At 59.6% G+C, this 26,039-nt stretch overlaps 2 protein-coding genes across 2 annotated transcripts in view; one reads left to right on the top strand and one right to left on the bottom strand.

Moving 5' to 3' along the window:
* RABEP2 (rabaptin, RAB GTPase binding effector protein 2) overlaps positions 1-10,898 on the top strand; it is a 13,686-nt gene extending 2,788 nt beyond the window's left edge. The window contains exons 3-13 of the mRNA XM_036066648.2: positions 3,256-3,413; positions 5,392-5,502; positions 5,589-5,936; positions 6,162-6,257; positions 6,350-6,448; positions 7,589-7,744; positions 8,855-9,032; positions 9,151-9,162; positions 9,248-9,303; positions 9,762-9,878; positions 10,257-10,898. Coding sequence (XP_035922541.1) covers positions 3,256-3,413; positions 5,392-5,502; positions 5,589-5,936; positions 6,162-6,257; positions 6,350-6,448; positions 7,589-7,744; positions 8,855-9,032; positions 9,151-9,162; positions 9,248-9,303; positions 9,762-9,878; positions 10,257-10,358 — 1,433 coding nt within the window. The 3' untranslated portion in view covers positions 10,359-10,898. The remainder of the gene's footprint in view (positions 1-3,255; positions 3,414-5,391; positions 5,503-5,588; positions 5,937-6,161; positions 6,258-6,349; positions 6,449-7,588; positions 7,745-8,854; positions 9,033-9,150; positions 9,163-9,247; positions 9,304-9,761; positions 9,879-10,256) is intronic.
* On the bottom strand, positions 10,854-26,039 carry ATP2A1 (ATPase sarcoplasmic/endoplasmic reticulum Ca2+ transporting 1). Its single transcript, XM_036066527.2, has 22 exons — positions 25,396-26,039; positions 25,046-25,063; positions 24,581-24,663; positions 23,063-23,167; positions 22,225-22,363; positions 20,219-20,299; positions 19,258-19,343; positions 18,807-19,104; positions 18,532-18,698; positions 16,903-16,991; positions 16,528-16,630; positions 16,174-16,305; positions 14,896-15,018; positions 14,549-14,767; positions 13,512-13,847; positions 13,162-13,382; positions 12,830-13,032; positions 12,555-12,640; positions 12,330-12,463; positions 12,084-12,201; positions 11,811-11,928; positions 10,854-11,145 (listed from the first exon to the last, which is right to left on the bottom strand). The coding sequence occupies exons 1-22, from the start codon at positions 25,511-25,513 to the stop codon at positions 11,120-11,122; spliced, it is 3,003 nt and encodes a 1,000-aa protein (XP_035922420.1). The 5' UTR covers positions 25,514-26,039; the 3' UTR covers positions 10,854-11,119.

Below are 26,039 nucleotides of genomic sequence, written 5' to 3'. Positions count from 1 at the left end.
TCCCTGCTCCGCGGGAAGCCTGCTTCTCCCTCTCCCACTCCCCCTGCTTGTGTTCCCTCTCTTGCTGTCTCTCTCTCTGTCAAATAAATAAATAAAAAAAAAAAAAGAAAAGAAAAGAAACTTCCTATCATCTAAGAGAAACTTGAGTGTGTCCTAAATAACAATAGGTTTCCTCCATCATCCAAAAGTCGAGCGTTCCTGTGAAAATTTTCTAAACCAAAAAAGCATGTAAAATGGAGGCACAATTACCATTAATTTATATGGAAAAATTTTTATTTAAAAAAATTTTTTAAAGATTTTATTCATTTGAGAGAGAGAGAACATGAGGGGGGGAGGGTCAGAGGGAGAAGCAGGCTTCCCGCCGAGCAGGGAGCCCGATGCGGGACTCGATCCCGGGACTCCAGGATCACGACCTGAGCCGAAGGCAGTCGCTTAATGACTGAGGCACCCAGGCGGCCTATATGAAAAAAATTTTGACTGTTCCCAGACCCAAAAACTAACCCCTCTTAGGCTTTTCTGATACCTTACGACACGTTTTGCTAACGTGTGCACAAGGTGCACAGAGATCACGCACAGATGCTCGCACAGTCCAGCTCTGGGATGCCGAGCAGCTGCGTGTAGTGCGCTCCGAGGAGGAGCTGGCGGGGCCCCTGCGGCTGCTCAGGGTGCGCGCTGCCTCTCTGAGGGCTCTCTTCAAAACAAGCGCCCAGCACTGTTTTCACTTCTTGCCATTTTTTTGGTAAAAGTGAAAAATACTCTTTGGTTTCTTTTAGTTAATAAAAACACGTACCAATGTCAGATTTTTGTAAACGCGAAGTGGTGAGGGCGCCTGGGTGGGCTCAGTCCTTAAGCGTCTGCCTTCGGCTCAGGTCATGGTCCCAGGATCCTGGGTTCGAGCCCCGCATCGGGCTCCCTGCTCAGCGGGAAGCCTGCTTCTCCCTCTCCCGCTCCCCCTGCTTGTGTTCCCTCTCTCGCTGTCTCTCTCTGTCAAATAAATAAATAAAATCTTAAAAAAAAAAAAAAAGGAAAGAAAAAATACATTAAAAAAATAATAATAAATAAATAAAAGTGAAGTGGTGTAATGTGAACTTTCGAAATGCAGAGCATACCTGTAGTCATAATAAGAGTCAACATTTATTTATTTATTTATCTTAAGATTTTATTTATTTGAGAGAGCGAGAGCAAGAGAGAGCACAGAGGGACAGGGAGAAGCAGACTCCCTGCTGAGCAGGGAGCCCGATGTGGGGCTCGATCCCAGGATCCTGGGATCATGACCTGAGCCGAAGGCAGATACTTAACCAACTCGGCCACCCAGGCGCCCCTCAATGTTTATTTTTATTTATTTATTTGAGAGAGAGAGCAGGGGGTGGGGGCAGGGCAGAAGGAGAATCTCAAGCAGACTCTGTGCTGAGCTCGGAGCCCCACACAGTGCTTGACCTCACGACCCTGAGATCATGACCTGAGCTGAAACCAAAAGCCGGATGCTCAACCAGCTGTGCCACCCAGGCGCCCCAGTAGTTAACATTTATTGAGCACTTACTTTGTGCCAGGCTCTGAGTTAAATTCAGAGTTAAATAAATTATGAGTATTTATTTAAGTTTTATTCATTTAAGTAATCTCTACACCCAACATAGGACTCAAACTCACAACCCCGAGATCAAGAGCTGCATGTTTTTCCGACAGAGCCAGCCAGGCGCCCCAGTTCATGAGTATTTAATCTTCGTAACAGTCTCCGTGAGGTAGGAATTAGGATCTGTTTACATTTTGCAGGGGAAGCTCTGAGGCCCAGAGAGGTTAGATAACTTGCCCGAGGTCATACAGCTAGAAAGCAGAAGATTGAACCCAGGCCGTCTAGAAAGAGAACCTTTAGTTCTAATGTTAGTACGTGTTAAAATAAATAACTATGCAAATAAAAACTGGTGGGGAGCCTACAAGTCTCAGTCGGTAGAGCATGTGACTCTTGATCTCGGGGTTGTGAGTTTGAGCCCCACGTTGGGTGTAGAGATTACTTAAAACCTTAAAATTTAAAAAAAAAAAAATATTTGGGGCGCCTGGGTGGCTCAGTCATTAAGCGTCTGCCTTCAGCTCGGGTCATGATCCCAGGGTCCTGGGATCGAGCCCCACATCGGACTCCCTGCTCTGCGGGAAGCCTGCTTCTCCCTCTCCCACTCCCCCTACTCGTGTTCCCTCTCTTGCTGTGTCTCTCTCTGTCAAATAAATAAAATCTTTAAAAAAAAAAAAAAAACTTTAAGGGGTGCCTGGGTGGCTCAGTCAGTTAAGCGTCCGACTCTTGACTTCAGCTAGGTCATGATCTCAGGACTGTGAGATTGAGCCCTGTGTCAAGCCCCTTGTCAGGCTCTGTGCTGGGCGTAGAGCCTGCTTAAGACTGTCTCTCTCCCTCTCCACCACCCCTGACTTGCACATGCACACACTCTCTCTCTCTCTCAAGAACAAAAAAAATCTTTAAGAAAAAAAGTGGCCCTGTTCCACCCAGCATTCCCTCCACCTCCCACTGACCTGTAGGATAAATTCCAAACTCCTTGGTGTGGCATTCTCGGCCTCGGGAGGCGTCCACTGCCACTGTGTGCCCCCTTTGCAGCATCTGTCCTCGGGCACCTTCACTCCAGCCCTTGCAGCGCGTGCCCACCCTGCCCCAGATACAGCGGCCGCTTTCCCACCTCTGAGCCTTTCCTCGTGCTGGTCCCGTGACTCCGGCTGTCCTTTGTCTCCTCCCTCACCTCGCGGCGTCCTCTCGCGACCAGGCGGGCAGAGCGAAGAGCTCCTTCCTCTGGGACCCACAAGCCCAGGAATGGTCCTCTTGGGGCTCTTCTCCCGCGGTTTTGTAACTGTTTCCACAGCTGCCTTCCCCATCAGAATGTGGGCTTCTGGTGTCAGCGTTGGTGTTTGATTCATTCTCTATTTCCGGAGCCCAGCTCGGACTCTGATCCAGAGTAAAAATTTACTGTATTATCGGAGGCTGCTTGTTCCTGGTACATATCAGTGGGAATAGAGATCGTACCTTCAGCGTTTATTACGTACCGGCTGGAAGGCTGAACACCTTGCAGATGTCATCTCGTTTGCCAACAACCCAGTGGGGTCGTCGGTAGTGTCCCCGCTTTGCAGCCCAGGGCCATCTCCCCACAGAGCCCGCTGTCTCCGTCGCTCCGAGAGCGGCGACGGTAGCGAGCCCCCCTCCATGCCCACGTAGGGCCAGCGCCTGACCCTCCCCCTCCTCGGCCCTTCCTGCCTCCGCAGACTCCATCAGCAGCTACGAGGCCCAGATCACTTCCCTGAAGCAGGAGCGGCTGCAGCAGCAGCGGGACTTCGAGGAGAAGGAGCGGGAGCTGGGGCGCCTGAAGCAGCTGCTGTCCCGGGCTCACCCCCTGGACTCCTTGGAGAAGCAGATGGAAAAGGTTGGGGTTTGGAAAGATGTTGAGGCAGCCAGGGTGGCCGTGGGGCAGAGGGAGTGTTGGCGTCCCATTCCCAGATCACTGGGAGCAGGGCACCCGGCGATAATGCTAGCTGTGGCTCGTACTAGCTCTGTACGCGGCCGGGTCCCGGCTCTGTCACTTACTGGTAGGATGGCTGGGTTTGTTTGCCTCCAAAACGAAGGAGATGATGCGGGGGGAAGGGAGAGCTAACCCTTGAGGACAGCACTCATGCACTAGGCACAGAGAACACTGCTTGACGGATTCTGGCTCTCCAGTCTTTCCCCATCAGACCCATTTCACAGATGAGTAAGGTGAGGTTCGAGAAGTTCAGGAAATCTCCCCAGGTTATTGCACAGAAAAAAGCAGAGTAGGGATTAAAACATCTAGGTAGCCTGGTTCTGAAATTCTTGTTCCTAATGTCTATGTCTTATCGCCCCCTTTATTATTGGTGTCCCCGACAGTGGTAGGGAGCTGATTTGCCAAACTCCATCTTTCAAAGCAAGTTCACGTCATTACCTCATTTGATCCTCACAGCAGCCCTGTGAGGTAGGGTAGGTGCTTCCCGCATTGCACGCAGGAGGAAACTGAGGCTCGGGAAGACAGCCTGGGTAGAGAGACAAAGATCAAAATAGGAGCCCAAGAAAGGAGGCTTGCAACCCACGGCTTCCCAGCAGAGGCTGATGCTTGCATTCCCAGCAATCCTAGGGAGCAGTTCCATGGGGGGGGCGGGGTGGGAGGGGGTGAGGGAGAGGGCCCTGCCGAGCAGGAGCCCGGTGCAGCGAGCAGAAGGACGGCAAGCCTAGAGTCAGGCAGTTCAGTCCTGGCCCACCCCCTGCGTTCGGCCATCGGCCACCCAGGGCATGGGCATCCACAGCATGTGTCTTTCAGGGCTTCAGATGGGACCAGAGGTGTTTTGTTTCTTTTGTTTGGGCCATGCAGACTCACCCTGCCTGTTGCAGCTGTTCACATAGGGATTTGGAGGGTTACACTGAGCTTGCTTCAGACAGGTTTTTGAGTGATTCAAGAGGTAGAAATGGCATGGATTGGAAGAGGCTGGGTGACTGGCAGATTGCGGCCTTGGACAGCTGGGTGGGTGACCTAACGCCCATAGGAGGAGAAACGGTCTTGTGAGTGGCCGTACCTGGGATAGAGGAGTAAGTGTGACCCCCGGGTGGAGATGGCCAGAGGCCATTGACTGTGCGGGTTCAGCAGGATCCCAGACCTGAAAACAGACCAAAAAGAAATGGCCAGCAATGTGGGGCGGATGGGGGTAAAGGACATATTAGTTAGAATGAGATTTAAAAACCCGAACCAACAGTAGCTTAAATAAGATAGAAGTTTATTTTTCTTAAAGTCCACACAGATAGACGTTCCGGGACTGATGTCAGCTCAGCAAGTCATCAGGAACCCGGGTTCCTCTTATGGCACTGTTTTTCCATAGGCAGCTTATTGCCGCATGGTCCAGGATGACTGCCACAGTCCCAGCCATCACATCCACAGTCTAACCATCAAAGAGGAAGAGGAGTAAAGAAAAGCACACCTTCTCCCTTAAGGAGTTGCCCTGGAAGTTTGCGTTAACATCTCATTAGCTGGGACTTAGTCATGTGGCCGTGCTTAGTTACAGGGAAGCTGAGAAATGTAGATGGTGTTGTAGAATTTAGGGCATGTGAGCATCTGTGATAAAAGAAGTAAAACTGGATGTTGGGGAAGGAAAGGGTGAGGAGCAAGTGTGGGCACCAGGCAGGTCGTCGTGACTTCGGCCCCTTTGCGTGCTGGGGGACCTGGGCAAGTCGTGTAAGCGCTCAGAGCTTCTGTGTTCTTATCTTTAAAATGGGGATGGACAGCATTTCTTGGGAGGATTGGAAGGGCCGGCGTGCTTAGAGGGGAGGCTCAGAACAGACCTGAGGGGTCCAGCTGTCGGGGTGGGGGGGGCTGCGGCTGCCTAACCCCCTCCCTCCAGGCCCATGAGGACTCGGAGAAGCTTCGGGAGATCGTGCTGCCCATGGAGCAGGAGATTGAGGAGCTGAAGGCAAAACTGCTCAGAGCAGAGGAGCTGATTCAAGAGATCCAGGTGAGGGGGCGGCCGGGGGGTGCTGCGCGAAGAGGGGGCGCCGCAGGACCCTGGCCCCCCAGCCTCTTCCCTGCCCGTTCCCCTAGAGACGGCCCCGGCACCCCCCTTCCTTGCACGGCTCCACGGAGTTGCTGCCCCTGTCCCGGGACCCGTGGCCCCCGCTGGAGCCCCCGGAGGAGCCGAGCGGAGACGGAGGCGCGGCGGCCGAAGCCTTCGCCCACAACTGTGATGACAGCGCCTCCATCTCCTCCTTCTCCCTCGGCGGCGGGGCTGGCAGCACCACCCTGCCCCGCAGCCGCCAGGGCCTGAGCCCCGAGCAGGAAGAGACGGCCTCTCTGGTGTCCACGGGCACCCTGGTCCCCGAGGGCATCTACCTGCCCCCTCCCGGCTACCAGCTTGTCCCGGACACCCAGTGGGAGCAGCTGCAAGTGGAGGTGAGCGGAGGGGGCGGAGCAGCCTGCCAGGGCGCAGGCACCCCCCCCCCCAGTGCTCACTGAGCACCTGCTGTGCGCACGCCCAGAGCTAGAGCCGGGGTTCAGGCGACAGAAGCAGGGCGGCCAGTTGGGAGCCGCCCTCCCACCCCACCCCCCGCCCCCCGCCGAGGTGCAGGAGGCAGGCCTCCACTCGGAGGCCGAGACTGAGGCCGGCGTCTGTGGTAGGGGCGGCAGCTGCAGAAGGACCTGGAGAACGTCAGCCGGGAGCGGGACGAGCTGCAGGAGGGTCTGAGACGGAGCAACGAGGACTGTGCCAAGCAGGTGGGGCCCCGCTGTGTCGCCACTGCCCCGGCAGGGCCCCTGGCTGCCTGCCTCCTGGCCCCGACCTCACCGTCACCTCCTTCCACCCACAGATGCAAGTGCTCCTGGCCCAGGTCCAGAACTCAGAGCAGCTGCTGCGGACCCTGCAGGGGACCGTGAGCCAGGCCCAGGAGCGGGTTCAGCTGCAGATGGTGAGGGCTGGGGGCCGGGGCACGAGGGACAGGAGTGTGACGGGAACTGGCAGAGAGGGGCACGCGGAAAGGTCAAGGCACCTGTCCTGCCCAACCCCCACCCCACCCCGCGCCCCCAGCCACTCTGGCTGCACCCTGGAGTCGGCGCGGGGTGCATAGAAGGTTTCCAGGGCCCCGGGCGCTGTCGTCGGAGCAGGGGTTCTGTGTTCCCACCATGCATCAGCTCGGAGCCCCTGCCTTGCCTCCTTGAAATCCAGATGGTGGGACCTAGCTTGCAGAGTCGTGAGTGAGGCTTAAAAGCGAGGCTTGCAAAATCGGATGCTCCCCAAGCCCGGACGGGAAGTGTAAATGATTCAGTCGGGCCAGGTGTAGACGGCAAAGAGCAGTGTGGTGAGCCGGGAGGCCCCCTCGGCTCTGTGACGGGAGCCACGTGGGAATGTGAGCTCGATGCTGCCGCATTTTCTGATTTGTCCAGAGAAGCCAGAAACCCGGGTACTTCTGTATGTCACCCTGTTTTTATTTTTATTTATTTTTTTTTTAAAGATTTTTATTTATTTGAGAGAGAGAGAGAAATGAGAGGAGAGAGAGAGCATGAGAGGGGGGAGGGTCAGAGGGAGAAGCAGACTCCCCGCTGAGCAGGGAGCCCGATGTGGGACTCGATCCCAGGACTCCAGGATCATGACCTGAGCCGAAGGCAGATGCGTAAGCGACTGAGCCACCCAGGCGCCCCTCCCCTGTTTTTAAAGTTGGTAACTAATTGCAGCTGTTAAAAAAACCCGTATGGACCCAATAAAACATTCGAGGTGGCCTGCCCCTTGTGACCTCCAAGCCGTTGAGAAGAGTGTATGAAGAGCTTGGGGGTCAGGGGCGCCTGACTGGCTAGTTGGTGGAGCATGCGACTCTTGATCTCGGTGTCGTGAGTTCGAGCCCCACGTTGGGCGTAGAGCCTACTTAAAAAAAAAAAAAGAGCTTGGGCGTCAAAGGCACTCAATAAAGGGTGCTTCTTCCTTTCTCAGCAGAGGAGGGCGTGGGCTTTCTGGCCATCAGCGGTGTCGGGAGGAGGGTTCAGGCTTTGGCCTCACAGGCTACTGGCGACACCCTGTCCCCCCTCATCCCCTCCTACTAACTGTCCGTCCCCAGGCGGAGCTGGCCACGTCACACAAGGGCCTGAGCCACGAGGTGAAGCGGCTGACTGAGGAAAACCAGGGGCTCCGGGCCGAGCAGCCGCCGTCTTCAGCCCCCCAGGGTCTGGAGCAGGAGGGGGGCCACGAGGAGTCGCTGCCCAGCTCGGTGCCGGTAAGGGGAGCGTGGCTGCTGAGAGCCTGGGGCCGCCCCACTGGCCCTTGCCCTGCACACACGGCAAAGGCAATGGCCTGCGACCAGGGCGCTTGGGGACAGATCCGGGCTGCTGTGTATTTGCTGCGTCACCTTGGCCCACCCCCTCGACTCCTCGTCTGAGAAACGGGAGCACGCCCCCTTCCCAGCCTTGGCGTGAAGAGAAAATGAGTTAGCGGAACGCGTGACATGAAGGAAGCCGTAATAGGGTTGGTTTGTTATTTTTAAGTGAGACCCACAAAATTGATCATCGTCTTGGTTATAAGAAGCTGTCCCCACTGATCTGTGCGCGGCCTTTGTCAACTGAGTTCATTAGGAGCGCGCAGAGCAGCCGGACCCCTTGCCCGCCCCGGAGCCGCAACGGCTGCCTCCTGACACACCATCCCGTGCTCCGTGCTTCTGCGGCTGCGGGCCTGCCCTTGGTCGCCCTGGCCTTGGTCGTTCTTCCCTTGGTCGCTCTTCCCTTGGTCGCCCTGCCCTTGGTCGTTCTTCCCTTGGTCGCCCTGCCCTTGGTCGCCCTGCCCTTGGTCGTTCTTCCCTTGGTCGCCCTGCCCTTGATCGTTCTTCCCTTGGTCGCCCTGCTCTTGGTCGCCCTGCCCTTGGTTGCCCTGCCCTTGGTCGTTCTTCCCTTGGTCGTTCTTCCCTTGGTCGCCCTGCCCTTGGTCGCCCTGCCCTTGGTCGCCCTGCCCTTGGTCGTTCTGCCCTTGGTCGCCCTGCCTTGGTCGCCCTGCCCCTGGTCGTCCTGCTCCTGGTCGTCCTGCCCGTGGTCACGCCCTTGCTCTGTTTTGGTTTCTATTACACAGACACGCCTGCCTCAGCAGCGGGGTGCTAACTTCGGTGGTTTGAGCATTACAAGGGTGTCCTGCTCGGGGGATGGGGGGACCCTCCCTCGGCCCCATGCGCGGGGGTCCTCCGGGCCTGGCGGTGTGGCTGCTATAAACCTTCACCTCCTCGTGCTGGGCGCTTAGGTTGTTCCCCTTTTAAGTTTCCTCCCTTGGCCCGCACTCCCGGGACGGTGGCCCCTGTGGCCCCCCCCCCCCGCCCCCCGGCAGTGACCGGCCTCCCCTCCAGGAGCTGCAGCGGCTGGTACGCCTCACGAGGCAGGAGGCGCGCGCCCAGCAGCAGGCCCGGGAGCACGAGGCCGAGCGCCTCCGGATCGAGATCGTGACGCTCCGCGAGGCGCTGGAGGAGGAGACGGCGGCCAGGGCCAGCCTGGAGGGGCAGCTGAGGGTGCAGCGGGAGGAGACAGGTGAGGGACGGGGAGCGGGGCCACCCGGCCTCGCTCCCGGGGAGGCCAGGAGCGGGCAGCGAGGAGCCGGTGTGTAAGAAGGAGGAGCCTTGACCTCTCTTTTTTCCTTTCCGCACAGAGGTGTTAGAGGGTGAGTAGGGGCCGGAGCGCGGCCGGGCGGGGCGGGAAGGAGGGGGGCCGCGGGCCTGACGGCTGGGCCCTGCCTGACTCCCCAGCCTCCCTGTGTAGCCTGAGGACGGAGATGGAGCGGGTCGAGCAGGAACAGAGCAAGGTGAGGCTGGCCTCCGGGGCCGGACTCAGGGACGGCAGGAGACCCTCCCCGGCCCCTCCTGCCCTTTCTGTGCCCGTGAGGCCCCACGGAAGACGTCCGAGTCGGGTGGTGCGGAAGGGGCTCCCCCGTGCAGAGCCCGCGTGTCCCCAGCCGTGCGTCCTGCCCCCCGTCCAGAGCCCGCGTGTCCCCAGCCGTGCATCCTGCCCCCCGTCCAGAGCCCGCGTGTCCCCAGCCGTGCGTCCTGCCCCCCGTCCAGAGCCCGCGTGTCCCCAGCCCTGCGTCCTGCCCTCCGTCCAGAGCCCGCGTGTCCCCAGCCGTGCGTCCTGCCCCCCGTCCAGAGCTCATGTGTCCCCAGCCGTGCGTCCTGCCCCCCGTCCAGAGCCCGCGTGTCCCCAGCCCTGCGTCCTGCCCCCCGTCCAGAGCCCGCGTGTCCCCAGCCGTGTGTCCCGCCCCCCCAGGCCCAGCTCACAGACCTGCTCTCAGAGCAGAGGGCGAAGGTTCTGCGGCTGCAGGCGGAGCTCGACACCAGCGAACAGGTGCAGAGGGATTTTGTACGACTGTCCCAGGCCCTGCAGGTACGGGGGGCCCCTTCCCGTCAGGCGGCCGGGATCCAGGCGGCTCGCCCTAGGTCCTCCGAGGACGGCCTTCCAGTTAGGGGCGTCCTCGTCCTCCTCCCGAGGCTGGCACCGCCCTTCCCTCTGGGCTGCTGCTCAGAGGCAGCGAAGACCTCGCGCGCCCGTCTCTGCGGGCCGTGTGAAGCCCGCGGCCCGAGCCTGGCGTGCGGCGCCTGCCCCTGCCCACACCTGTCAGGCCGCTCCTTAGGGCCCGTTTCTTCCCTTGAATCCCGGTTTCACCGTGGGCTGGGGAAGGCGGGGCCCCTGGGGGGGGGCGGGTGGGGCGGGGGCTGCATTTCCCCACCAAGGGCCCTCTTCCTCCCTCACTGGGCCCCACAGGTGCGCCTGGAACAGGTCCGCCAGGCGGAAAGTCTGGAACAAGTGCGCAGCATCATGGATGAGGCGCCCCTCAGGGACATCAGGGACATCAAGGACACCTGAGGGGCTAGAAGCCACCCACCCTGGGGGAGACTGCCTTTCCCCGCTCCTGAACCCAGAGGCCTGGGCTTTGGTGGGGGGAGTCTCAGGATAGAGTCTTCATCCCCTCCAAGCCTGGGGTTGGGGTGCTGGGGCCACCACTGCCCTCTCTCCGGCACCTCCCCCCAGGGGTGGCTGGCCTCCTGCTCCCAAGGACGACACCTGGGCCGGAGTCCCAGCCCCCCTCCAGGAACCAAAGGTGTAGGCTTAGCCCTGCGGCTTTCTGGCTGCCATGCTGCCTCCTGGGTCCCAGCCCTCCTGCCCCCCGCCCCCCCCCCCCGCCCCAGCCAGACCAGCAGCCGGGCCCCGGGTGGTGGCTGGGAGCCTCTGGCCCACGGCAGCCGGTCCCTCCACACGCGCACCCCGGGACAGGCAGCTGCTTTCTGGACTGCATGACACTAAGATGCTTGTCCCCAGGGGCCCGACCCAGGCCCCAAGATGTGCACAGAGGCAAGACCAGACTTTTCTGTCATTTATTTTCAATAAATAAGCAGCTCAGCTCAATCCGTCGCCTTGTTCCTGCAAGCCCCATGGGGTTGGGGAGGGGAGGTTTTACAAGAGCAGAAGGGAAGGTGTGCTGTCGAGGAGGGTGGAAAAGTGAAAGGGACCCTCGTGTTTATAAACAGAAAACTGTCGGGGAGAGGAGGGGACGTGGGCGTCTGTGCCACAGCTCTGGCCGAAGATGCGTCACTATCAGGGTGGGGAAGAAGGGGCAGAAGGAGTGGTTACTTCCTTCTTTCATCTTCTGGATCTGGAAGGAGAGAGGGAAGGATGAGGCAGGGGGCAGGAGGGGAGAGGAAGAGTCCGTCCCAGGCTCTGTGGCCCCTCTCCCCGGCACACTCACCTGGAGGGTCGCCCCGGACTCACCTGTGTCCCAGCCCCCACTCCTCCCCGGCACGGCAGCCCCGGCAGCGGACAGCTCAGCCCCAGCCCCGCAGCCCCCGACCCCCAGCCCTGCAGCTGAGCTGGCCCAGCCGACCGCACGGCCCAGGCCGCAGTTCGCCCCGCCGGGAAGCCTGGCCGCGGCAGCAGGGGCTCCAGGGGGAGCAGCGAGCGCAAGTGACCTCGAGGGGAGAGGGGGGCGCGCGGGGGGCACAGCAGCTGGGGGCGAGGGCGAGAAGGGGGCGATACCTGTGACACGGTTCAAAGAGGTGGAGGAGGGGGGGGACGGGTTATCCTAAGGCCAGAGAGGACAGAGAGACAGAGTTACGGAGGGAGAGGCGGGAGCGGAGGGCCAAGGAGGGCTGAGGAGGCTGCGGGCGCCCGCACGGGTGCAGGGGTGTGGGGGCCCGGGCAAGGGATGCTGGTCCTCTCAGGGCCAGAGCACCCTGCTGAAAAGGAAGGGGGGGCGGGCGCCTTCGCAGCGCAGAGGGAGGGCCTGGGGCGAACAGGGCTCGGAGGAGGGCCGCGGCTTACCCTCCAGGTAGTTCCGAGCAACGAACTTGAGGAGCTCATCGAGCACAATGACTGGAAATGAGATCTTGAGGACCATGAGCCAGTGGGCGAGATCCAGGGCCTGGAGCTTGAAGATCATCTGGGAGGGCGGGTGGAGGTGGTGAGGACCAGTGTCCCTCTTGGGAGGGGCCGGGCAGGGGCCAGGGTTCCGGCACCGCCCCAGCCTGACTCCCTCCTCCCTCTGTGCGCGCCCCAGCCCACAGAGGCTCCCCGGGCCCCCCCGAGAGGGCTCACCGGCAGAGGGTCAACGTAGAGGATGAGAAAGTGGAGGGACATGGAGAGGCAGATGGAGCCCAGCAGCCAGATGTTCACCCAGGGGGGCATCCGCAGGAGGGACTGGTTCTCAGACAGGCTGTGACGGGGAGGCCAGGCGGAGCCCAGGGTGGGGGACAGCAGAAGAGAGCAGTGGTGAGCAGAGAGAGGAAGGGGGAGGACACAGCGGCCTCTGGAAGGCGGCCGGGGCGGGCGGGCAGGCCCCACCTGTTGAGGGCGTTGCACATCTCGATGGTCACCAGCACGGACAAGGCCATGGTCATGGGCTCGGAGGCCTCAAAGACCTCACAGTCCAGGCCCTCAAAGTCAGGGTTTTCCTCGTTGCACTTCATGAAATGAGTCTGCAGGGGGAGGAGTGAGGAGCTGGGATCCCACAGAAGCTTCCGCACCTCCCTCCTGCTTCCCGCCCTCCTCCTTCCTGCGTCCCCCTACCAGCTGGCTGTAGGTGACATGAGGCCCGTCATCTGCGTACAGGAACCACCAGGCTGCTGCTCCCACAGTGGCCGCGCCCACGTAGCCTGCGGTAGAGAGATGGGAGTTGGGGTCCCGGCTGGGGGGACGGGAGGTGTTGAGGGCTCGCGGCCGCCAACGGCTCGTTGAGGAAGAGGGCCCATCGGGGTGGCTGCCCCAAGGGAGCAGGTGTGCCAGAGAGGGGGTTAGTCCCAAGGGTGGGGAAGGAGTGCGGGGTCCCCCTCTGTCCTGCTCACTCCCAATCGCCATGTAGCGGAAGAAGAGCCAGCCACTGATGAGGGGCTCCTTGGGGCTCCGGGGGGGCCGGTCCATGATGTCCAGGTCTGGTGGGTTGAAGCCCAGCGCCGTGGCCGGGAGCCCGTCGGTCACCAAGTTCACCCACAGCAGCTGCACGGGGATCAGGGCCTCGGGCAGTCCTAAGGCGGCGGTCAGGAAGATGCTGCCAGAAGGAGGCAGTCCCGTGTCCGCCCTGCCTCCGGGCCTGTGGCCGACCCCCCCCCCCCCGCCCCGCCAGCCCACCCCGCCGCCCCGGGTTCCTGCCGGGCGCCCGCCCACCCAGGCCGCTCACCAGACCACCTCGCCCACGTTGGAGGAGATGAGGTAGCGGATGAACTGCTTCATGTTGTTGTAGATGGCGCGGCCCTCCTCCACCGCGGCCACAATGGTGGAGAAGTTGTCGTCGGCCAGGACCATCTCGGAGGCCGTCTTGGCTACGGCGGTGCCGGATCCCATGGCGATGCCGATCTCGGCCTTCTTCAGGGCGGGCGCGTCGTTGACCCCGTCACCTGTCTGAGGGCAGAACGAGAAGGTGGGATGCAAACCCTCCTTGGGGGCTCATCCTCCCCCGGGCATCTCAGTCCCCCCCGGGCCCCACCCCCATGCGCCCCCCAGCCCTGTGCAGCCCCGCCGTCCGCTCACCATGGCCGTGATCTCATCATAGGACTGCAGATACTCCACGATCTTCGACTTATGGGATGGCTCCACGCGGGCAAAGCAGCAGGCTCGACGGCAGGCCTCCCGCTGCTCAGCCAGGGGCAGGTCGTCGAACTCCCGGCCGGTGTAGGCTCGGTCGGCCACCTCCTCGTTCTCCCCGAAGATGCCGATTCGCCGGCAGATGGCAATGGCTGTGCCCTTGTTGTCCCCGGTGATCATGATGACTCGGATTCCGGCGTCCCGGCACAGCTGAATAGAGCCTGTGACCTCCTTGCGGGGTGGGTCCAGCATGCCCACCACGCCGATGAATGTCATGTCCGTCTGGGGAGACGGCCGAGAGCGACAGGGTCAGGGAAGGACTCGGAAGATGAGCCAGGGAGGAAGCTCAGGGGTCAGGGGGATGATGGGAGATGGGGCCTGGTGTGCAAATCTCAGTGGGGCCTCGTAAGCCCAGGGGCAGGAGACGTTCCTTGTTCACATGCATGCCTGCAGGCCTGGCGCTGCCTGGCCCAGCGGAGGTGGCTGCCCGTGGATATTTCAAGGAAAGAACTAGAACTGGGAGTTAGGGCAGTGGTTTCTGCCTTCGGGGCCACTCACTGGTCTACAGCCCTCAACCAATCCAGGCTACCTGCCGGGCCACCGGGTCCCGACGAGAAAACGAAGGGGTGGACTCTAGTGCTCTATGGAGAGCCGGTCCCCTGCAAGGTAAGGCCCGGGCACCAGAGCGCAGGTCTAGCCCCGCTCTCGCATCGGGAGGATCTCACTATGGAACCACGCGCAGAACCGAGAACGCCCAGGGACCACGTGGGTCTCTGCTCTGGCGGCAAGTGCCTCACCTCATCCCGGACAGGCCCATGGCCACCGGCAGAGTAACCCTGGACCAACTAGATGGTTCCTATAGTCCTTCCAGATTCTAGGTTCTTTCCTGTGATTTGAGGGGATGTGACGCAGCAGGACCCGACACGGGTGGAGCCAGGGGAGGCGGATGACTTGGGGGTGAGGGGAGGCTTCCGTTTGCTCACCTCGTACTCCACGAACTTGGCAGAATCCTCCAGCATCATCTCCTCTCGCTTCGGGGGGGTGTCCCGGGTGGCCAGGGCCAGGCAGCGCAGCGTGTCCCGGCCAGTGCCCCACTCCTTGATCACCGACAAGATCTTGTCCTTCACCGGCCCCGTCATGGGCACCCGGGTGGTGCCAACTCGCACGTAGTTACAGCGGTCAATGACCCCTTCGGGGGCGCCCTAGGAGACCAGGAGAGCTTTCAGAGACCATTGTCTCTCTTCCAGGGTACAGTGATGGGGAGCAGGGATAGGAGAGGGCTCCGGGATTAGGAAGAAGAGGGGGACTGAGGCCCATTCTGATTTCTGACCTTGACAAACATCTTGTTGCCCACAGCAGCCCGGGATTTGGCTGGGGAGCAGTAGACAGACATGGACTTCCTGTCCCGGGAGAACTCCAGGGTGAATTCCTTCTTCATTAGCTGTCGGATCACCTGAGAAAGAGGAGACGGAGAGGGAGAGGCCAGACATGAAATTGGTGGGATGAGAATGACGATGCTGTGCTAGAAGGGCAGAGTCCCAGACCCCTTAAAACATAGTCAAAAAGAATCTGGAGGTCAGAGCAGACCACAAGCCAAGTCTCAGACTGGAGCTCAGTCTGGTGCAAACAGAGAGAACTTCAAGACTGGTGCTGCCGCTTTCTTACAGTGTCTAGTTTAAAGCATGACTGAAACAGGATGGCACGATATGGTACCGTCTAGAACTTTCAGTGATGGTGGGAATGTTCCCTAATCAGAACCATCCAATACGATGCCACTGAGCACGGTTATTCAGCATGGAAAATGTGTCTGGTGTAGCCAAAGAAGTGAGTTTTTACTTTTATCTCATTTTAATTAATTTAAATTGAAGTAACTACACGTGGGCTCCTAGAGACGTGTTATGGGACAATGCAGACCTACTGCCCGGCATGCAGTAATAAACACGCCACAAAAATGAACGCGAGCCTTTTTCACCAAATGCATCATAGAGATTTCAAAAGAAAACAAGAATAAGAGTAACAATAAATAAAAAATCAGGTGATGTTTATATTAGCATTCATAAATTTCTTCCACGCGCTCTCTACTGATAGATATATCTATTGTTTTCATTATTCCTGTCCTATAAGGTCAAGCAGCAATGGGCGTCTTACGTATATAAAAAAGAGAAAACAAAAGAATGAGGAATGTGAAAAACATAATATACAAGAGGAGCACAATATACACATTAAGGAAATATTAACAGCAAAATTTTAGGAACAGAGTGGGGTTTGTTCACGTGGACAAGGGAAGCACCGTGATGGGTGGCCAGTCTCTGTGCCCGGCGCCATCCCTTCCAGCTAGGGACACAACAGGAGGAAGGGTCATCGAGGGGGCTGCAGCGAGGTGGTGGTGAGGGCGCGTCGGTCCAGGGGCAGGAGGGCCTACCCAACGTTGGCCTGGCCAAGAACAGCTGTGGAGAGGCCGGCTGCCCGTGCCGGCTGCAGTCCCCGCACGGGGCACAGGGCCCTGCCCAGCCGGACTGGCGGCCTCTGCCCCCTGAGGATCCCTGGGTCCTGGCCTGTGTGACCCGGGACCAACAAGGACCCCGTGGGAGGGAGCGCCCAGACTCACCGAGTTGCAGGCATTGGCCCTCTCCACCTTCGAGAGGTTTCTCACGTCGGTGTTGAATACATTCATCTTCTCCACCAGGGTGGTGAGCGCGGTCTCGGTGGCCTCGCCCACTTTTTCATAAACACCTTTGGTCTGAGAGGACAGAGGAGGAAGAAGCAGTAAGTGCCCTGCACTCCCGGCCCCTTGCTCCCACCTTCCCCCTAGAACGGGAAGGGGGCCAGCCACTCCCTCTGCCTTCCACCCAGGAGAGGCCTTGGTACAGAGCGTCCCCTTCCCACGTGGCCTGGTGCGGAGGCCTGGCCTCAGCCAGCTGGAAGGGGACAGAGGGGCTGCATCAGGGAGCGAAGAGGTTACCTCATTGAAGTCCAAGGAAGAGTCATTGCAGAGGGCACAGATGGTAGCCAGCTCCACCAGCCCATCGTACTGCCCTGAGCGGACTGGCTTATCGTTCTTCAAGCTGGCAGCGGGGCGGGGAGGAAGGAAGGCAAAGAGACAGGTAGAGGAGAATAGGGACCGAGACGCAGAGAGAACATGGGGAAAGTGGCGAGGGACAGTCGGGGACGTGGTCACCGAGGTGGAGGCCACTCAAGCGGGAGAGAGAACAAGGTCGGGGAAGGAAGAGGAGAGAGAAAGGAAGATAAAACTAGAGGGAGGGCCCCGGGGAAAGAAGTGGGGGGTGCTGTCTGCGGGGGCCACGGGGAGCTGAGGGGAGGACTTCCGGGGACTTACACCTCTCCTTCCGGAGCGTAAGTGGAACCGGTGATGGAGAACTCGTTCAGGACACACATGTTTCCGTCCACCTTGTCGATGATAAACATCTGCAGGGAGAGGGGCATGGGCACAGGTGTCTAGCTGTCACCATCCCCGAAGGTGGTCGGCAGCGAGGGGAGGCCGCTGCCCCGTCCCTCTCCCGGCCACCCCTGCAGACTCAGCGAGACGCCCCGTCACTCCCTGGCCATCGTCCTGCATGTCTGGTGCTCGTGGCCTCCAAACAAAGGGCCCTAGTTTCTGCAGGGCCACACTGGGGGCTCCTGTGGACGAGTCAATAAAAGGAGGCGTGCGCAACAAGGGACGCGAGAGGCTGTGGCCCCGCTGTCGCTCCAGCCGCTCGCGGCCAGAGCTTTCCTGTTCTGCAGGAAGAGCCTGCAAAATTCAGGGTTTTTTCCTGTGAAATCTCTTGACTTTCAAGTGAGGGCAATCAATTCATTTTTAGGAAACAGGGCAGGAGCCCAGCTGCAGGGGCCTGCGGTCTGGCTTTGAAGCCTGGGCTTTGGAAGGTCCCGGAGAAGAGCAGCCCGCCTGGAACTCCGGCCCGCGGTGGGAGGGATGGGGCTTCAGACGGGCTCGAAGAGACAACGGTTCTATGGTCAAGTAAGTGTGCAAAATGCTGGGTGAAACGAAGTGGAATCCCCCCTCTCTTGATGATCATCCTTCTCTGAGGCTTTCAAGTGCGAGCGAGCACGGGGGTCTCCTCAAGGAGCACATGGTACAGCCCTTCTCGCCCTGCTCTGACCGCACAGCCCTCGAGTCTCAGAACGACAATGTATGCTTCATGGACATGCTCTCTCACAGAACCCTGTTTAGGGCAGGGGCTCTTTGCCCGGGTCCCTGAATGATCCCCCCTCTCCCCAACCCCGACCCCCTGCCAAGAGGTGTGGGAACTTCTTGGATGGCAGGGGAGAAAAATGACCCCTCTTATTTTCTCTCTGACATTGAGCATTTCCTCCCAATCACGAATGCGAGCAGCGGACCACATCGATATCCTCAGCGCCTGTGACTGCCAGCGACAGGCCCACAGCTCCTTTCCTAACACATCGCACTGTTGCAGGGTCCTCAAAACAGCTCACTGCTTGAGCACCGCTGGACCTGCTACGGAATGCATTAGCCCCAAAGCAGAGGGGTGACCGCAGCACAAACGTGTTTTTAAAATATTTTGATAACTGTATTTCAATCGCTGGTTTCCTCCATAACCCAGTGCATTTTTTAAACGAGAGTCCTGTGTATTTTATTTTATACATTTAAACTATCATCCTGACAGGAGGTCCAGACTGCCGAAGAGTCTGGGGCGCAGAAGAGGTTAAGAGCCCTGGCTTAGGAAATGCTATTCAAGATCAGTGGGGCTGGGCTGCCCAGGCCCTGCCACGGAGGACCAGTCTTGGGGCTAGGGGGCAGAGGGGCCCCCCCCGCTCATCCTTTTCACAGCTGGTAGGGTGGCAATCTACGCCTGCCCTCTGCCCTCTACGCCTTCCCCAGCCAGAAGGAGAGGCTGCCAGGGATGAAGGGCTGACCCCATCTTTGGAGGGCTCATGTCACCCCAAAGGCCGTCTTGGGAGTGGGAGTCGCCCACCCCTCCCTGACCTTGCACACAGACATCTGGTTGGTGGTGAGGGTGCCCGTCTTGTCAGAACAGATGACAGAGGTGCAGCCCAGAGTCTCTACGGAGGGCAAGCTCCTCACGATGGCATTTTTCTTTGCCATCCGCCGGGTGCCCAGGGCCAGGCAGGTGGTGATGACTGCAGGAAGGCCTGTGGGGAGGAAGGGGAGGGCGTGAGGGACAGCCCCTTACCCTACTTGGAAAGGGGGCCTCTGTGGGTTCGATTAGCCCATAGCAGGATAAAGGGAGCTTGCCATACCTTCTGGGATTGCGGCCACAGCCAGGGCCACGGCGATCTTAAAGTAGTAGATGGCCCCCCGGAACCAGGAGCCCCCATGGACAGGATCGTTGAAGTGGCCGATGTTGATGAGCCAGACGGCCACGCAGATGAGGGAGATGACCTTGGAGAGCTGCTCCCCAAACTCATCCAGCTTCTGCTGCAGGGGGGTTTTGTCCTGTTCTGTGGCGGCCATTTGGTCACGGATCTTGCCAATCTCGGTGCTCACACCAGTGGTGGCCACGATGCCCAAGGCCTTGCCAGCGGCAATGTTGGTACCCTGAAGGGCGGACGGGAGGCGAGGAGTCGGGCGAGAGGCGACCCTCCTGCTGACCCTCCCAATGGTGGGCCTCATCTCTCCTCATGCCGCCAGGTCTCTGCCCCACCGGGGCCTCTGGCTTGAGCGCATGACAGCTGGCCCCACGTGGCTCACCGAGAAAAGCATGTTCTTCTTATCCTGGTTGACAGCTCGGGGGTCAGGAACAGGGTCTGTGTGCTTGATGACAGATACGGACTCGCCTGCGGAGAAGGAGCCAAGAGGTTTTCAGATGACATCATGTCCTCCTCCCATCCTTCCCAGCCCTGACTCCGGCCCTGCTTGGCAGGACAGGGCCTGGTGGGGACCAAGCAACAGTTCTGGAGGGAGGCTGAACTCGCACAAGCACATGGGAAATCCATCACACTTGGAGTAAAAAGACCTTGACCCAAGCCCCAGCTTGACCACTTACAAGCTGCATAATTGGGGATCACTTAACCTCTGTTCTCTATAAAATGGGGACTATAATATATAGACTTCAGAACCAGGTCTTGGCGAAAGTCAAAGAAGCTTTTTTACGGGACGGGGCATGGTCAATGACAGAGCACGTTCCTGGGAAGGAGACGCCCCCCCCTCACTCCATTGGGCAGGGGCTCAGGAGCCACCTCAGGCCAGCCCAGCCTTGCCTCCTTGGACCACAGGGAAGGCTCGCTGGCTCTTCACCCTCTCTCTCCCAGTGGAGAAACAGAAGCAGCTGTGGTTTTAAGTGCATTTGGACCCTCCATCTTGTCCTGGAATCTATGGTTCCTCACTTGGGGCTGGGGGGGCGGGGCGGTGCGGTGCTTTTGAGGCAACAAGACAGCTCTCTGGATGTCTGAAAGTCCATGAGGAAGGATGGGGTCGATGACCATCTGGAGAATGGGCACAAACACCCTACCCTCTCCCATGACCCCTTGTGTTTCAGGCTCGCGATGGTGAACAAAGCTGAGCCATGCTGATGTCACTGGCGTGCTAGGGAGCCAGGAGGGGGCTGGCTGTTCTCTTTCATCCACCTGGAGTTTCATCCCTGTGTGTCCACTCAGCTCCCCACCTCATCCCCACGCCCCCTTGAAGCATCCTCCCACCCGGCCCACCGGACCTGTCAGGATGGACTGGTCAACCCGGAGCGTGGTGGATTTGATGGTTAGGATGCGGATATCTGCGGGGACTTTGTCCCCCACTGTGGAGAGAGTAGACGAGAGTGAAATCAGTTGAGAAAGGAGTTTTCTTCCTTCCCAAGAAAAGCCCGATCTTTGTCTGACTACCTCACCTCGTCCTTCAGGTCGCTGGGGCTGGGTGCCCACCCCGGGCTTGAGTCGGGCCCTTGGCGTGGGCTCCTGTCGCCCCAGCAAGCATCCCCCTCTCAACACTCATTCCAACTGCCCCCTTGTTTCTTTTCTCCCCTCCGGGGGCTGTGAGCCCGCGAGAGGGCCCGGCGCACGGCCTGGCACATAGTACATGTTCAATAAACATCTACGCTGAGTGGCTGAAGGGAGAATTAGGAACGATCCAGTTGTGTAATGAGACAGCAAAACAGAGAGGGAAACAAGAGGGAGAAAGGTGGGGAGAGAAGGGCAAGAAAAGAACTAAAAGAAACGGGGTGAATTTGAGAGATGCGCCTCAGAGGGGACAGGAGGTCGTGGAATCACAGGGGGGGACATGGGGGAACAGGAAGAACCAGGAGAAAATACGAGAATTGAGGAAAACTGTGTCGAGCAGGACAAAAGGTGGAGCCAAGGGAAGGGTGAGAAGAGCAGGAGCTACGGGAGAGGGAGGAACCGAAGGGGTGGATGGGAGAGGTCCCACAGGGCCTGGTGGAGACCACCCAGCAGAAACCTGCCGGGCCCTGGTCTGCACACCTGAGGGAAGGCAGGAAGCCACATGGGTGAGGTGAGTGAGCCGGGGAGATGGGCAGGAGAGACAGAATGGCGGGGCAGGAGGGAGCCGAGCAAGAGTGGGGGGGGCAGGCCACAGCAGATGCACGGGAGGGGGTCACCCCAGGAAACCACCTTGCAGGTAGGCTGACAAGGCGGATGATGCCCCCCCCGGGACTTCAGGGCCTTTGAGGAGGCTAATCGCCTCCCAGGGCCTCTGCCTCACCCGCCTAGTCCCACCGATGGTACTGGGGACGGGGTTCGTTGGGCCGCTTTCCTTTCCCTGTTTCTAAGGTTCCTCCTCCTGGGCCAGAGGAAGCTGACGGAGGAGGGAGGAGGTCTGCCATGGAGTTGGGCGGGACACCCTGTCACCCAAGCCCAAGCGATATTTATAGACATTCATGGCGCTGTGACTCCAAACTGTCACCAGGGCAGGACGGCCCTGTGATGGTGCCCCGGGGTCTTCAGCCCGCCCTCCCTCCCTCTCCCTAGGCCTCCCGTGGTGGCAACTGGGGAGTCTAGTGGAGGCCTAGATACTTTCCCCTCTGCCAGGGGCCTGGAGAGGTGGGAAGGCCTGTGCAGGGCAAATATAAAAAACGCTGAAGGGGGCAGAATCCCAGTAATCTTAGCCACCCGGCCCCCACCCCTCCCTGGTCAGGCATTAAGTGTCCCTCACCCGAGAGGCGGGGCCCTTCCTTGAGCTCCCCTCCTCCCAGGTCCCGTGCTCCCTGCTGAGGCCTGAGTTTCCCTTACATGGTTGGGGGCTTGAGCCTTCGGCGCCCCTCCTCCCTTCTACCCTTACTCCTTCCCCTTCAAGAGGCCTCAAGGGCACCGAGAGGTCAAGATTTAAAGCTGACCAAGCTTGGGGGTGGGTGGAAGGAGAGAGAAGCCAGGCCTCAGGAGGGGGGTGGAGACAGGACCATTGGCAGGGACTGGGTTCCACCTGTTGCTTGCAAGTGCAGGGGGAGAGGAGGGGGAGCAGGGGGTCCGCCTGAAGCGTCAGGGACAGGACTGGCTGTTCCTGCTGAGACTCTGACAGGGAGGGGTGCTATGGCCATGGTGCCCTGGGATGACCTCCTGAGGAGTCTGAGAAGGAGAAGCAAAGACTCTGCCATCCCGGCTACCTCCCAGACAGCAGAATCTCCCCCCACCCCCCCGGCCTCACCATACGCATCCTCTCGGCCTCGAAGTCAAGGTCTCCCTTCCTGGACTACTCACTCCCATCACTCACCAGCCACCTCCACGATGTCCCCAGGGACAATGTCCCGAGCCTTGATCCTTTGCACTGACTTGCGGTCAGCCCGGTAGACTTTCCCCATCTCGGGTTCATATTCCTTCAAAGCCTCGATGGCATTCTCTGCATTACGCTCCTGGGGGGACAGGGTGGAGGAGATGAGGGTCATCAGAGGGAAGAAGGTTGTGGAATGGGAGGGGACTGGCTGGGCAGGATTAGGAGGGCAGGGGCCAGAGTCCTGGGGGAAACAGGGACATGACAGAGGAAGAGGCAGGTCATGGAGTCCTGGCTCCTGGCATCGGGGAGTAGACAAATCCTGCATGAGGGTAGGTGTGTGTGTTGAGGAAACTGTCATTTATGGCCTAAGACAGGTAAGGAGGTTCAGAGGAGAGAAGAAAAGAGAATCAAAGAAAATCAGCAAGCAAGGGACAGGAAAAGTAGAAGGTGATAAGGGAAGAGAAGGAAAACCAAGCTATCATTTATTGACCTGCTACTCTATGCCAGGCACAGGGCTGGGCACTCCACAAGCATCATCCTGTTCCATCTCAGCACAGCTCAGGGGCAGGATTATTAGCCCCATTTTACCAGTGAGGACACTGAGGCTGAGAGAGGTGAAGGAACTTGCCTGGGTTATGGAGCCAGCTAGTGACAGTGGGAAAGCCGGCCTCCCGTCGGCCTCCTGTCTCTTTCCCGCACTCTATCCCCTTTCCAAACTGGGCATTGGGAACGGAGAACACTTCCCAGAGGAAGTGACGGAGGAGGAGGAGACTGGGAGGGAGGCTGGCTTTGTGTTTAGTGTCAGGATGTGAAGGAGTGAGGCGGGGTCACAGCTAACCTGCCAAACCCCCACGATGGCGTTGGCAATGAGGATCAAGAGGATGACAAAGGGTTCCACAAAGGCAGTGATGGTCTCTTCACCTTCCTCAAACCAGGCCAGCACCTGGGGAGCAGGGGAGGGAGACTAACGGTAATAAAGCCCCTCCAACACATAAAGAAGGGTAACGAGGGCACAAACGTGCGCAGGAGCAAACGGGGCTGGGCATCGCAGGGATACGGCAGCCCCTCATCGGATTGAGGTCCCACACACTCCAAAGTGCAGACTCACACGAGCGCTGCCGCCGCTCTCATGCAGTGGGAACCGGCAGGTGTAGACATGCACAACTCGGGGTTTAACTGGGCATGCTTTCGGGTTTCCCTGGCCAGGTTGTTGGACTGCAAACAAAGCTCACAGGACACCCAGGCCAACGAACCCCCGCAGCCACATCCATCCCACGGGAGCCAAAACTCCATAGGGAAAACCCTGTGGTCCTTGCAGACGCCGGGGGGGGGGGGGGGGGGGGGGGGCACAGCCCTCCCCAACAGCCCAAGGCAGGGAAGCTCCAATTTCATGAGGGAGCAGGAGGGGGGATAGTGTTACGGGGCCTCCTGTACACACCCCACCCCAGCTGTTGCCACTGCCAGGCAACAGCCACAGGCAAATGTCAAGGAGCAAATCTGAGAAGGGAGAAGGGAGAAGGGAGAAGGGAGGCCCTGCCAGCTAGTACTCAGGGGCCCCCAGGGCCTCCATGAAGGAGACCCGGGGACAGGGAGACTTCTTTGCCCCCAGTCTTGTCTTCCGGCAGGACTAAGATGTTAAGGAAGAAACTCCAGGAGGCAGGCAGGCTGCTGGGGGGGTGGGTGCTGGGGGGGGGGAGCTCCGGGGCCAGAGAGGTGGCGGCCCTGCGCCTGCGAGGGGCCCCCCGGGGAGGGCGGGCAAGGTCAGGCCGGGCGGGTGAGGAGGGGGTCCCAGGAGTTCCAGCCCTCATGGGCGGCGGGCAGCGGAGCCCGGGGACAGGTGAGGGGGTCTGGCTGGGCCTTCGGGCGCACTCGGAGGCACCCTCACGCCAGCCGCTCTTTCCCGCCTCTGGGAGGAAGTCTTTGCCGCGACCAATCGGCGCCAGGAGGGCGGGGCGGGGGCGCCAGGAGGCTCGGGGATTGGTGGAGCGGCTGAGCGCCCCGGGGCATGCCGGGAGCAGTGGTGGCCGGAGCGCAGGCGAGTCTGAGTCTGAGCCTGAGCCGGGGAGCCCGGCGCTTGGGGGGTAACCCGAGCCCTCGAAGCCCTTGAAGCTGCGGGGGGTGGCTTAGCTTCAGTGTTTTGGCTGAGAACACCCTTAAAGCTTAAAATAAAACCTGCCTGTGGGGTGTGGAGGAGGACCGAGGCGTACGCGCATCAGCGCCCCCCGCCCCCTCAGTCTGGAAGAGGATGCTGAGGGCTTGGACCAGAGGAGCTGAGGAGGCGGAGCCCCCCGCCCGTAGATGCTCCAGACCCCCGACCGACACCCCAGCCGGCCCCCAGATGCCTGCTCACACTTACGAAGGAAATGCAGGCGGCCAGGAGAAGGATCCGCACCAGGAGGTCTTCAAACTGCTCTACCACCAACTCCCACAGGGACTTCCCTGGGGGCAGAGGCAGGGGAGGGGGCCCCTCCGGGTTAAGGTCTGGCGGATGAATGGCTGGGACTCTAAGTGCGGGCTGGGATCCAGGGCCTGAGAGTGGCCTGACTTCCAGCCCCGGCCTCTTGGTACTGAGAGGGGACTGAGGGAGCTCAGTAGGAGCCCAGAAACAGGCTCCTCAAAGTGGTACTGGGCAGTTAGTTGCTCAAGGGCTGGAGGCCTCGTGGAGAAAGTGCTTGGAAACTCCTGTCCCCAGCCAGACTCTAACCTCTGGGGAGGGTATTTGCCTCAGGAGTCAGTAGGGAGAAGGTGGGGAGAAGGGAGTGGGGCACGGTTGGCAGGGAGGGGGGGTCATTAAGAGAGCTTAGGGATTCCAGTAACTTACCTTCTTCAGTAGGGAGCTCTACCCAGGGAAAAAAGAAGAAAAGGACATATTCATTTGGGGTTCAGTCTAATGCCTCCCACACCCAGGATTCTGGCTAAGGTAAGAGAATCAGGCCACCAAAAGGGCATCTGAGGTTCACCAAGGTCATCCCATAAACCTCCCAAAACTCTGAGTCTCAGGGACCTTGTCTTGTCAGTATCCTCTTACCCCCTGCAGTCACTGGACCATGGCCCAGCTCTTCCCTCAGGTACTCTGGAGGGAGAGACTCCAGTGTGTGTGTGTGAGTGTATGTGTTTGTGTTGTGGGGGAGCAAGAGGGCGTTACTGGCCTCTCCTCCAAGAGACACTTACCATTGGGGCCGTATTTCTCCAGATGCCGCTTCACTTGGTCCGGGCTAAGGCCTGTAGTCTCGCTCACCCCAAAATAGGCCAAACATTCTTCTGTGGTCTTGGAGTGTGCAGCCTCCATTGTGCTCCCTTCCTGGGGGCCAGGGGGTGGTGCGCTCCTTCTGGGGGGCTTCTCACGCTTCGGGGGCCTTCCTCAGTGTACACCTGCCTGTTTGTCTGGGGTTCTTGCTTTTCTCTCCTGCCCCCCCCCACGTTTTGCTTCCTTCCACGAAACTCTGACCCCCGTCCCACTTGCAGCAGCCGGCCACCCCCCCAACTCCCAGCTGATCCTTATGAGGGAGTAGGGGGGGCCAGGCTCCCCCCCCCAGATCAGGGATTGGCTGGCTAAGACTCCAGCAGGAGGGGTCAGAAGAAAGATATTTCTGCTGACAGAGGGGGAACAGTGGGGCTGCAGCCTGAGATGTCACTCATGAGGGAAGCTAAGGTGGCCCCAGCCCCAGGGAAGGGGGGGGCAGGGAGAGACTTCACTGTCTGGGTTTTGCTGACCCCTCCCTCAGTTGCCTGGACTTCCTCAGTTGTACCGAATTTCCTGTTCCAAAGGCATCCCTGCAGTTCTTCACCCTCCTACTCCTGGGCCTCCACCTTTC

Source organism: Halichoerus grypus, chromosome 6, assembly GCF_964656455.1.
Source record: "Halichoerus grypus chromosome 6, mHalGry1.hap1.1, whole genome shotgun sequence".
Lineage (NCBI taxonomy): Eukaryota > Metazoa > Chordata > Mammalia > Carnivora > Phocidae > Halichoerus > Halichoerus grypus.
The sequence above is the reverse complement of the archived record's forward strand: the minus strand, read 5'-3'. Positions and strand labels throughout refer to the sequence as shown.

Excerpts from the sequence above, each read along its gene's own strand:
- ATP2A1 (XM_036066527.2), bottom strand. The coding sequence starts at position 25,513 with ATGGAGGCTGCACACTCCAAGACCACAGAAGAATGTTTGGCCTATTTT. Across the intron at positions 19,105-19,257 it reads AGAAGAACATGCTTTTCTCG|GGTACCAACATTGCCGCTGG; the intron begins GTGAGCCACGTG and ends TCCGCCCTTCAG. Across the intron at positions 13,033-13,161 it reads AACGTGGGCGAGGTGGTCTG|CATCTTCCTGACCGCCGCCT; the intron begins GTGAGCGGCCTG and ends TCCTTCTGGCAG.